The 12,446-nt window shown below is 44.8% G+C and overlaps 1 protein-coding gene across 5 annotated transcripts in view; it reads right to left on the bottom strand.

Moving 5' to 3' along the window:
• PTPRJ (protein tyrosine phosphatase receptor type J) overlaps nt 1–10,516 on the bottom strand; it is a 74,066-nt gene extending 63,550 nt beyond the window's left edge. For 4 of the 5 annotated variants that reach the window (XM_058860094.1, XM_058860097.1, XM_058860106.1 and 1 more), the window contains exon 1: nt 10,341–10,516. In XM_058860094.1, coding sequence (XP_058716077.1) covers nt 10,341–10,412 — 72 coding nt within the window. In that variant the 5' untranslated portion in view covers nt 10,413–10,516. The remainder of the gene's footprint in view (nt 1–10,340) is intronic. The other variant, XM_058860116.1, reaches the window with a different exon arrangement.
• Between the last annotated feature and the right edge of the window lie 1,930 nt (nt 10,517–12,446).

The raw sequence follows: 12,446 nt of genomic DNA, 5'->3' as shown, positions 1-12,446 counted from the left end.
TTCATCTTGCCTTTTTTCAATCAAAAAAAAAATCATTTGCAAGAGAGAAGCAACTAAGGTAGGCAATTTGCAGAAACAAGACTGCAGGAGACTCAATCTGCAGCAACAGGTTTTTTTGCAGAACTGGGCATTACACCTTATTGTTCTTCTTAGCAAGTGTTCCAGGTGTAATGAACAGCCCTAAACTTAGGGATAGGAGGAATCACTGCACACACTGCTTACAGACTATAAATGCACTGCATGGAATTCTGCATGCAGCATAACCTGTGGGGCACAGTGCAGGTTATCAGAAATGACCTTCTGTCCAGCAGAAGCACTGCAAGCAGGCAGTGGCTCTGTTAGGTGTGAATCACCCAGTCATTAACTTATTGACTTAGTAACTGCTGGATGGACAGCAGTCCCTTCCTGCAAGCTGAAAATGAAAACAGTGCGAGTGAAAAGGACAATTTTTAAAATTTGTTTGTTTGTTTGTTCAGAACAAACTTTCAGAAATTTAGAATGACTTAGATGAAGTCCTAACCAATTCCACCATAAAAAGAACTAGGCTCCATTATCAGTGAAGAGGGAAAAGCATGCTCTGCAGTAACTAAACAGCAGCTCTGACCTTCTGCTCACTCCTCCTGCAGTGTTGTGCTTCGCACACTGAACCAGGAAACAGTTGAACAGATACATGTAAAATTACGAAGACTGAGTCAGACGACAATAGTTAAAAAAATACCAGTTAAACCACATACCGTAGATCTGTCTTGTAGGACTGGGAAATGAGTATCGCCTAAGGCTGTTCCAGATATTGCATCCCCCTGCAAATATTTGCTGTGGGCTAAAGCTCAGCACATGCACTCTCATCAGCAGTGGCAGGATTACCCAAAATATTGTGGACAAGAAAGAAAGAAAATATTAGCTTAATTCAGAGTACAATAAACTAATTATATCTTTTAATTATCAAAAGCATAGAATAACTTGTTGCTTTTTTAGTTTGGGTGTTTGGTGGTTTTTTAAAGCACATTATAAAGTAAGTTAAGGATACAACTCTTTTTTCCAAGAATTTTAGGCTGTCAAATTCATGAATATAGAGAGCTGATTATTAGCTTCTTTAATGTGGCTATTTTACTACGAGTGTACAGCAGACATCAGAAATAAGAATGCCACAGAGGAAATAAAAGCTTAGAAGCAATTACACTTTCATTATATAGTCTTAAATCCATATAAAAAATATGCTACGACATTTATATTTTAGATCAACTACCCTTCAGCAATAATGAAAAATCATTGGAGAGAAAGACAAGAAGAAGATAAAAATGCACTAACATAGTGTTTGAGGACTTGGCCATTAAAGTCATGTCTTATGAAGAAACATCTTAGCACTCTAAAACAACACTTAATCTGTAACTGTTAAGCTGGAAAAAAAGGCCTGTCTCCTAATGGATTCAACAATAAAATAATTATTGTTTTTTAATTTTTTTTGCTAACTGGCTAGGCTTTTTTCACTGGAACTATCTCCCCAAAATTTTAACATGTCCAAATGTAAGTTCTTAATAAGTTACAGACAAAGGCAAGTTTTCTCTCTTTTAATAGGGACAAAGGAGTGTATTGTTGAGATTTGTCATATACATACAATTACCTGCATTGTTATGAAGATTACAGAACAAAGGCCCAACAGATCCACTTCCAGATCTTACAGCCTTGTCCTTTCCCATAATTATGTCTTAAAACTGGATTTCATTTAACACATTCACAATACCAATATCTACTAGTGTTTAGCATGTGCTTAGGGATAGTTTCAATTATTTTACAATGGATTTGGTAATGCATTTAATTTATCACTGATCACTCAAATGAACATGTGCAACTTAATAGTGCCAATAAAGCAAGGGGTTTTTTAGTTGGTTGTAAGAAATCTTAAAACTAGTACAAAGTTAATTAGAATAACTGGCTAGTCTATCATTCACTTCAAAAAAAAGCAAAAGAAACTTTCACAAAAATTTTTCCTTTTTTCCTTTCATGTCAGAAATAGGATTTTGAACAGCACAGAAATATTGAATTAAAACAAAACAAAAATACAACCCTTCCCCCAAAAAAGCCACATTAAAAAACAAAAACAAACACAAAAAGCACCAAAAACTCCAACTTTTATTCTGCAAATATTAATGCCACTCCTTTACCTCATGTAAGAGTACATCAGTCTCCTTTCCTCAGCCATCAGATACAAAATTTATTGGAAACTCTGAGTTTAGAACACCAGGCCTGTGTCTGTGACATGCCCAGTGTGCCAGTAAAAAAGGGCAGATCCTGACCTCAAAGCTAGGCTGCTCATTTCTCCCCGGTGCCCAGCTGCACAGAATTAGAGGTGAATTACCCTGAAAGAGTTATGTAAACTGAAGCAAAGATAGCAAACTTCCCCTAAGAACTTCTTTTTTTATGTTGAAGATACACATCTATAAAGACTGTGAAGGAAACTGTGTTTACAATTCCTGTGTTTCTCCTTTATAAAATAAAAAGTATAAATCCATGGAAGGTGAAATCATCAAAGACCTCAGTTAACCAGGCACAGCCTACTTAGCAAAAAAATAAAATCACATCAGAACACCACAAAAAAGGACATTTTTATCGGTATTGAACTTCAGGACTACTATTAGAAGAAGCAGCTGACCTTGCAAGCAGACAGAAAGAATACTAGAATTTAGAAAGTGTAATTCATGTAGCAGAAAAGCCATGGACTCAATTCCAAACTTGGTTATAAATGAGCAATTATAAAATGTGCGGTGTCCAAGAAGACTTTAGAATTCCCATATCTGCCTTCACTAGAAAAAAAGCAAATAAAGAAAACAAAATTTGATGATCCAAAAGGACCTTACCAATTTACTGTTGTCTATTTTATTTCCCTCCTCGATTTGATGTATTTATAGGTATATAGAATTACTGCAGAATCAAAGATCACAGTCACAAAAGGAAGAAAACCCTAGACACCCCTATTAACACAGTACAATTTTACATATGTAAATCTGATGCCAGCCACAGGCACCCATTCTTTTCCTCACAGTGTTTCACAAAAAGTCACATTTATTGTTTAAAAATTATGGTGAAATTGTGGCACATCTCATATTGTACTAAAACCACCAGCAAGGCTGAGTCAATCTCTTCCGATGCTTCCACACTGCTATTTGTGCTAATGTGCATTTCTTTCACCTGCATCCCAGAGGGAAACAGTGGAAGCCCTTCTCTTTGTCAGCCAAAACCACATCTTGGTCTCAGAGAGCCCATTTACCCCAAATCCCTGCCAACACACAAAACTGGCTGCCTTTGCAATCCAGACGTCCCTGATGGTGGAAGCCTCGTGCATTTCCACTCCAGCATCCACCCTGTTCTTTCTACTTCAAAGCACAGAGGCCACCTTGCACAAAGTCAAGCAGCAGAGCATGTTTTGACACAGACAAAGACGGAACCTCTCTTACTATAAATTCAGACAGTAACTAACAATTCACCTGTCCTTAAGCTGATGCAGACAGATGAAGGTAACTAAAATGAAGCCTCCCAATTTTCCCCTTCTGTATCATGAGACCTTCAGGAAAATTAAGTTGAAAGTTTCAAGGGGACAGTCTGGGAATCAGCTGTCTGAGCTACTTTGGGCATGAGGAAACCCTGGGAAGGAAAGGCAGCAGAGCTAAGCAACCTTCACTTATTTACAGAGACTGTTGATCCTGCAGGCACAACAACTGCTACAGGGAAGCAACAGAAAGCTTTCCCAGTCTGTAATACCATGGATGGTCTCATGCTTTGCTGCTTATATAGGCTGGCCTGCTCCATCCTTTGCAGCATCCTCCTGCCTGAGTCAATGTGGCAATCACAAACCAAGCCTCTGGCTGGCATCCTTTACATGGTTCTTTCCTTACTTTGAGAAACAGAGCTGGTAGAAAATACAATTTGAAAGTGAAGACTCAAAACCAGATATACAGAAACAGACTTGCCAGCAGTGATCTGTTCACATGTGTATATAAGAAAATAAACAAGGAAGCTTGTTAAAAGTGCTCTAATTTACAAGAATCCAAGTGCACAAGAGAAAATAATGACAGAAAACTCTGTCTAAGCTCTGTCACAATGGGGAATGCAGAAACAAAAGCCACCGGCATTCCTGTGCAAAAACACCCTCCAGAGCCATCTACCATTGCAGAGACAAACCATCAGCAAGCAGAGCGAGATGTGCAACATCATCAACTGGGCCAGGAGTCTTCTTACAGGCATGCAGAGTTCCCTGTCTTACCACCCACCTGCCAAGACATCCATGAATGATTCATTTTGACATACTCCATTTAAAAAAAAAAAATAAATAAATAAATCCTGCTGAATGAGCAGAAGCAGAGGCTTTTAAATATGCATTTATAGCCATACCAAGTTACAGTCCCTCAATGACCAAGGACAGGCTGGGCTTCTACAAAGGTGGTCTGCACAAATAACCCTCTTTGGGGAGCACACTCATGCAGGCTAGGTGCAGCCCAAATGCTTGCAAGCTAGCAGATACAAAACAACAACAACAAAAAAACAAAACAAAACAAAAACCTACCAAAATAGTGCCAAAAGGAAGTAAGGAATTACTTTGAGAATGCACCTCATCACAGAGCCAGCTGTGTGGTAGATACAAATCTAACAACCTAACAAGGGAAAGCTCCCAAGCTCCCAGGCACTTGCATCTCTCCACTCACCTGGGCTATGATGGGAGGGTTCCAGCACTTTGGGGCTCAGAAGTGCTAAGAGACTGCATCTGCTTACCAGGCCACAAGAGAGAGGCTGTAATTTGCAATAAAGCTCTGCACCTGATGTTCAAGTCTTTACTTGATGATTTTACAGTCTCAGAAGCAAAAATTTCTTACCTTCAATAAGGAAAATAAGGCTGAAGTTAACACAAATTATTCCATACACTGAAGCGCTGTCTCATTTGGTGCACAGAACACAAAAACCAGTACTACAGTATGTAGACAGCATTCTCCTGCACACCACAAGGCCAAACCAATCAACCAAAAAACCATTAATCCCTTCCAATAAACAAAACACCCAACCCAACATTTAAAGAAAACACCCACATTCTCAACCCTAAAGCAGAAGCCACCATGAAGAACACAACAAAACCTTTGCATGCAATAGGAACTTCCCAATGACACAATAGGTGTTTCTTTTAGTTGTTCAGTTTGGATAAAACTGCACAAAAGAATGAGAAAAGGCACGAGTTTACCAAACAAACAGGAGGTACAAGAAGAATAAGAAACAAGAAGGGCAGCACTGGAGAGAAAAAGGTTTCCAGGCACTGGCTAGGAGAGCCTGAAGGTGTTCCTTCAGCTCCCTTCTCCTCCCCAAAGCAGCACTCATGTCAAACACAGCCTTAGCCCTCTTCCCCACTCATACAGGCTGGGCTTGAAGCACCATGTAAAGCCAAGGCCAGTTACAGACCCCACAGGTCTGGTACCACAGCAAACACCAACATCACTCCTTCCTCCATTCAGAGCTGCCATTTCTTCTCTGTTGGTGAAATTTGAAAGCACAGTTTTCTGTTACAGTTACCTTTTCGCCTATCACATTTCTACAGGTGGATAAAGATGTTTTCCTACATGGCCTTCAGTATCTTCACAGAGAGTTACAGGAGGAAGAGAGTGATGGGTGGACTGCTTGGTTTCTAATATCCAGGGGTTCTTCCAATTTCCTCATGATGGTAGGAAAATTAGTACTTCCAGTGACGTGCCAAATACCAACAACATTTATGGGAAGATATGGACATATCTTTCCCTGCCTTTTCCACTGAAAGCCCATGAAAGGCCATAGAAGATAACTAAATGAGGCCATGAATTTATCGATTCATCTCTGCTTGGACCACATTTACATGTCCGTTCTTTGTTGGATTACAGAAATACTTTTCCCGCTTAGTCTTGGATTTTCTCCTGGAATTTTGGATTAATAGCCCCAGGAGGCCTGTTAATGTGCAGATACATTTGGGAACAGCTGGAAAGCACTTAGGGAAGAGCCTTGGTGCAGCCTTCAAGAGCAGCGCATCTGTTTTGTTCTTCTCTTTCTGTGATGCCTGATCACTCTTTCCCCCACACTCTTTGCTTTCCAACACTTCATATTAGCACATGTTCACCCCCTCCCAATTAAAGTCCCCCCTTGCACAGTCATCTCCTGCTGAAAATTAATTTCCTACTGATAGCTCCATTTAAGGCAAAGTTCTTTCACTCTCCCATCCCTACATAGCAGTAGGCCCTCTCTGCTGGAGAAAATTCAACTAGCTCCTCCTACACGTCCAGCAACCTTTCACGATGTTGAAGGTACTATTTGCATTCAAATTTCAGAGTTAGACTAAAAGCATCAGGCTAACGAGCAGATGTGCAGCCACCAACTGGTTTGGTAGTGTCTCTCGCCTTTGCTCATATAGCGAGAATCTTTCAAGCAGGCAAGTAAATGTCATAGATAGGCTTTGCACCTACAAACATCCAAGTACCCAACCACTCTCCAACACTGTCAAAATGCTCCCTCTATGATAGCCTGTAACTCTAGCAGAAAGAAGAAAATGCATAAATTAAAATTATATAGATTATGCCCTGCACAATGAACAACCAAAGATTTTCAAAAACAGCAGCAATTTTGCTCATATTTAGAAACTCCAACCATAAAAAATTACATGCCATAAAAATTCTCAACAAAGACTTGCATGTAGCTCACATAATTGAGGAAGTACTAATAATAGCGTGGCTGTTTGCACAGACAACATTTCCACTGTGGGTCTGAATTCTGATCTCAAATATGCAGAAGAAGATATTCTGTTGTGTGTTGCTGGCTGGAGGCTCAAAGTATTGGAAACCATGTGAGTGTGCTGCAATGTGCAGCTAGCCAATGCCTCTAAGGAAGCACTGGGCACATCCATGCCACACTGAAGACAAAGCCTCCATTGAGCACTGCAGAAGGTGCTTGTGCTGTGGGGCTTTGTAAGGAACATAAAGAAGCTCAGGAAATTAACCTGTGTTGCTGTTTTAAACAAAAACAAAAGCAGTCATCACATAAAAATAACCTGGCCTGGCAGATGAAAAGTTTATTTCTAAGCTTCTCACACACAAGCAAATTCTGTTCACAGGTACAGCTTCTTCTTCTGGTCTCTTCTGCCTAAGTTCAGGCCTGCTCAGGTCTCCAGATCAGCAATGCTCATACCTGTGTTTTTAACAGTGGTCATTAAAGAGTTTACTCCAGAAGTACATGTACAGAAGCAGCAAGGGAGCCTCACAATTCTCAGTCTTTATTCTTTTGCAAGCCTCTAAATGAGCTGTATGTAGACCCATCACAAAGTTTAATGGAAATTGCTATTAACTTCTTGCATGTGCTGAAGATTACTCAGAATAATTTCACAAATGAAAATTTAAATTTAGGGTACTATACAGGGGAAGACTCAACAAGGATGATTAATAATGACCAATATATAGCAGAAATTATCTCACATGCAACATACACACATGGCAAGCCCACATTTGAGATAAGACAGTTCTTCATTTAAACTCCTCAGTTAGAAATTCAGACCAGTAATTAAGCCATAATCCTATATAATCAACTCACACAGTATCAGTAGTTCTGTGTATGGAATAAGACGTAACAACAAGCTATTAGGTCCACATAAAAGGCACTTGCAATTCTAAACACCAAAACAAACCAAACACTGTCTGCTGCTCTTTCAGTAGTGTTATTTATCATATCACTAATATGATCACTCTCAATAAAAAACAAAGAGCAAGGTTTGTTTTTTAACAACTCCAACCTTTCCCACTACGTTGTAATTCCTCAAAAAAAGGCAAGATGCTTATCCATGAGTAAAAGACACCACATACACTGGATCATGTGCCCATCATACCACTGAGGAGCTGCTGTGACACAGCCATTCCACAGCTCCAGCTGCTTCCCAGTCCCTGCGTGTGGTTGGGCCCACAATGGTGCCAGTGTGGAGCGCTGTCCCCTCTCCGACCCCACAGTCATCTGAAAGGCAACACAGAGGCCAGAGGCAGCCCAGAGCTGCTTCCACCCCACCCGCTGCCCTTCCACTCGGGCTGGCTGGGAGACTGCAGAGAAGGGGCGATAATTCTTACTGGCAACACATGAAGCCCAGCTCGTGCCACATGCCTGACACTCCTGCCAGCTGCTGTCACCTTCCTACAGCAGCTAAATGCCTCCCCAGATAGTGACAGGCCATGTCCCTGTACCTGAGCACATGCCACACCTCCAAAAACACCGGCCAACTCTAACACCCACCTGAGACTACACAAAGAACCCTACACAAAGAGCAAACCTGTTCCCTGTTAGAAAACATCCTCATTTTTAGACAGCAAGACCATGCAAACAGCATGGGCAACAAGACTGCTGTGCTTAAATCATTGCCTCCAAGAAAGGCTTTATTCTGCATCCTTATTGCTTACAGACTACAGAAACACAATGACCTTTCCAAATACAAGTTATCCCCCCCCACCTGACCTAAGTGGCTACAGTTAAATTTAGTCACTTCAACTGAGATGATGATTTGCAGAATCACATAATCAGTGAGCACCTGGTTTATATCCTATTCCTCTAAAGAAAAAATACTAAAGGAACTTTCTCCCCACCTGCCTGCAGTTCAAGCACCTGCTCCTAATGTTCAGAGCTCCACCAGGTGCTGACCAACACTAGCTAAGAAGCCTGGTAAACTGAAGACTTCCTTGCCTCAGCCTTCACATTCACAGGTACAATTAAGTCAAAACGGAGAATGTTGTCTTCTAAATTTTCAATGGTGACACTATGAGCTGCAGAGTTCCCACCTAAAATTATGAGCCACACCAAAATCTGCAGATCTGACCTGTGTCCTATAGCATGTTGATGTGAGCTCTGATAACATCAGGGCATGACAAGACCTAGGTGAGGGTCTGTAGCTGGGTCCCAAGATGATGAATACATAAATACAACTATACGTAATTGAGGAGAGGGTCCACGTTTTTTAGTATTCAAATTAATCATACTAGACACCGATTAAGAACATGACTTAGAGAACATTAGATATTACTAAGGCATAAGATTTTACACCCAGCTTGAGAAGAAAAACTACAAACAGAGGTCATGGCAGGCAGATCCTGCAAGGCTGTACCCAAGGACAATCCAGGCCTCCTCTGAGGTCTTCCAAAATTCTGGTGTACTTTAATACCCAATTCAGTTTTAGCCCTCGTTCAGAAGAGATTTTTAAACCTAGGCTCGGTACAACAACAAACAGATCAAACGACTAAACACTGCAAGGCACCCCAAACTGAAACAGACAAGACAAGGAAGCAAAGGTTTACAACAGTCATTGGCTGCAATCACAAGCGGGTGCCAATGCAAGGTAAGGAAAAAGTAGTCAAAAATGTAAAGCAGTACAGTTCTGCTCTGCAGCTCTGAGGCAGATCTGTCACCACATATTACTGAGCACCTTGGTTCCTATCAACACACATTCACACTTCAGTAGCAGAAGCTATTGAGGCAGAGAGGACAAGCGGGTACATCTGGAAGCAAAAGTTCAGCAAGCCCCAGAACACCAGAGTTCACAGCAGCCATGAAGCACTCCTACAGGAACACTGAGAACACTATCAGTTGAGGGAAGCAAGGGTGAGAGAGCCTGTGCCAGCATGCTGAGTGGGTCACCTGGCAAGCAATTCTGATTTACATCACTGAAAGGTGTTCTTGGAAGAACATCCTGCAACACACGTGGGAACAGAGCGGGGCCTCAAAGCCAAGCGCGCTGGCCAAGGCCTCCTGCTGATCCGCTGCCCTGCGCAGCCAGGGCTGCTCGCTACTCACCACGGCAGCATTTTCCCGTGGAAACTCCGCGCTGATCCCGAAAGCTGTAATCCGGCGGGTGATGTGCACCACCGGCACGGGCAACGCGCAAATACCCTATTACCATATATATACCCTATTAATATAATTAACCAGCAGCGACACGAGGAGGGCAGGCTACAACACTGGGGAGACGGGAGCCGTCCCTGCTGTAGCCAGGGCAGCTTTTAACCAGGAAAACAACCTCGTGCCCCGAAAGGAACCACGCGGCTGCACCGCCGGGTTGAACCCCAGCACGGCCCCCCCTGCGGCCGGCCGGGGGGCAAGGGGGAGGCCGCCGGGATCCCGCCCCAGGTGAGCGACGCCCCCGCCGGGCCACACCGCGGCCCCCCAGCCTCCCCTGCCCTCCCCTCCGCGGGCGGCACCGGCGGAACCGCAGCGGGACAAAGCCCGAGCCCGGCCGCACACCTGCCCCGCCGAGCCGGAGCAGCCGCGGCGGGGGCAGGTGCGGCAGCCCCCCGCCTCCCGCAGCTCGGTCTCACCTCGGCCGGCAGCAGCAGCAGCGGCGGCAGCAGCAGGAGGAGGCAGGGCAGGGGCAGTGGCAGCCGCCTCATGGTGGCGGAGAGCGCTCCCCGCTGCGCGCACGGCCGCTCAGCCCGACGCCGCCGCCCCCGGAGACATGGCCGGGCTGAGCCCCGCACCGCCCGGCGTCCCGGCCCTCCCCCGCGCCCCGCCCTAAGAGAGGCGGGGGGACGGAGCCGCGGGGGAAGCCCTGCGCGGGGCGGGGTGAGGGGGGCGAGTGGGGCAGCGGCCGCCGGAGCGCCGGGCCGGTCACCTCCCTGCGCCGCCGCTCCTCGCCCGCGGCTTCAATGGCCGTCTGGCAGCGGGCGGAGGGGCTGCGGCCGGCGCCTCCCCGCCTTCCCCCTCCCTCTCTCCCTGCCGGCATCTGACATCTCCCCCCGCCAAGCCGCGCCGGGCGAGGAAGTGGCTCCCTCCGAAAGTTTCCCGGTCTCCGTCGGCACCCGCGGAGGGAGCGGCGCCGCGGGGCGCGCCCGCCCTGCCCTGGCGCGGTGCTCGGGGGCGGGCGGTCCGCAGAAGGGTAAGGCGAGGTTAACCCGGCCCCGGGGGCTCCGCCGCCGGCCGGGGGCGAGCGCTGCGCCCTCCGCGCCCATACGCGGCCCCGAGCAGGGTAAGGGGCGCCCGAGCCCCGGCGAGGGTTTGCCGCAGTGAGGGGCTCTGCTTGTTGGACAGGTTTTCATCCCCAGTCTCCCAAGAAAGTCTTACCCCGCTCCAGGCACGGGGTTGCACATATTTAACCATGTCATCAAAAGGGACGTGACATCATCACTTCTATAACTCTTCTATAACCGTAACTTTGTTCCCAGATTCAGTGAAGTGTTCCATATTTCATTCATACTGGATAAGGGAAAAGGGAAGGCAGGACAGTTTACAGAGCATATCTTTAATTGCAGAAACACTGGCAGTCCTCATTTTCTCAGAAGTTTTGAGCTCATATGTTTGTCATTTCCCTGTCTTTTCTGAGCCCTCAAAACACGTGCATAGCATTACGGAAGCAGCTATTTCCATGGGAGTTCATGGGAAAATTCACAAGAATAAGGACATTGGGGTTGTTCCCTGGAAAAGAGAAGGCTCATGGGAAACCATATTAGAGCCTCTCAGTATTTAAATGGAGCTTGTAAGAAAGATGAGGACAGACTTTTTAGCATGGCCTGTTGATATAGGACAAGAGGGAATTGTTCTAAACTAAAACACTAGATCAATTCAGACTAGATATAAGGAAGAAAAGTTTTAGGGTGAGGGTGGTGAATCACTGGAACAGGTTGCCCAGAGCAGTTGCAGATGAACCATCCCTGGAGATGTTAAAGGGCATGTTGGGCATGGCTCTGAGTTGGAGACGTTCCTGCTTATCCAGGGCAGCTGGACTACATCACCTTTAAACCTCACTTTGAACCCAAACTATTCTATCATTCTGTAAGGGCACACACAAACTCTGTTTGAGAGGCTGAGACCTACAGCTGGAGTTAGAGAGTGTAGAAGCATCACTTCATAAGATTTGTGGGAAATAGACACTTCAGAAAAGGTTCTGTTGGCTGTTTTTTGTTGTTTTTTTTTTTTTTTTTTGTTAGGGAGTACTGAGATGAGGCAAGAAACACTATATAAAAAACATTAATAAAACGTTTTATGCTTTCCATTCAGTGCAAAGCACCTGAGAATTGTTTTCCAGGTGAAGACTCCTCCTGGTAAGCCACACACCTGACAGAAGTCTCACTGGCTGCTATGAATTTGTTATGCTGACATAACTTCTGCAGATCAAACCCTACCATTTAGAAATTACTGCTCTGATGCATCAAATAAATTCCCTCTTGCTGCTCCCCTGCCTGGGCAGACCCCCAGTGAGTCTAAGTTGCCAGACTGCAGCTTCTGGCCAGACTGGGTTCCATTGTCTGGGCTGCACCTCAAGTGCCACAGCTGCACTTGAGCAAGCATACTTGGTCATCCTTGGCTCCAGCCCAGTGGGAGCAGCGTGGCTTTTTCTAATTGCATACCTTTCCAGTACAAAAACCTGGTAACTAATCCAGTTGTCCTTGAAATTTAGTGGGAATCTCTTCACTGATGTCAGCAGTAAT

The sequence above is a fragment of the Poecile atricapillus genome, chromosome 1, assembly GCF_030490865.1.
Source record: "Poecile atricapillus isolate bPoeAtr1 chromosome 1, bPoeAtr1.hap1, whole genome shotgun sequence".
Lineage (NCBI taxonomy): Eukaryota > Metazoa > Chordata > Aves > Passeriformes > Paridae > Poecile > Poecile atricapillus.
The sequence above is the reverse complement of the archived record's forward strand: the minus strand, read 5'-3'. Positions and strand labels throughout refer to the sequence as shown.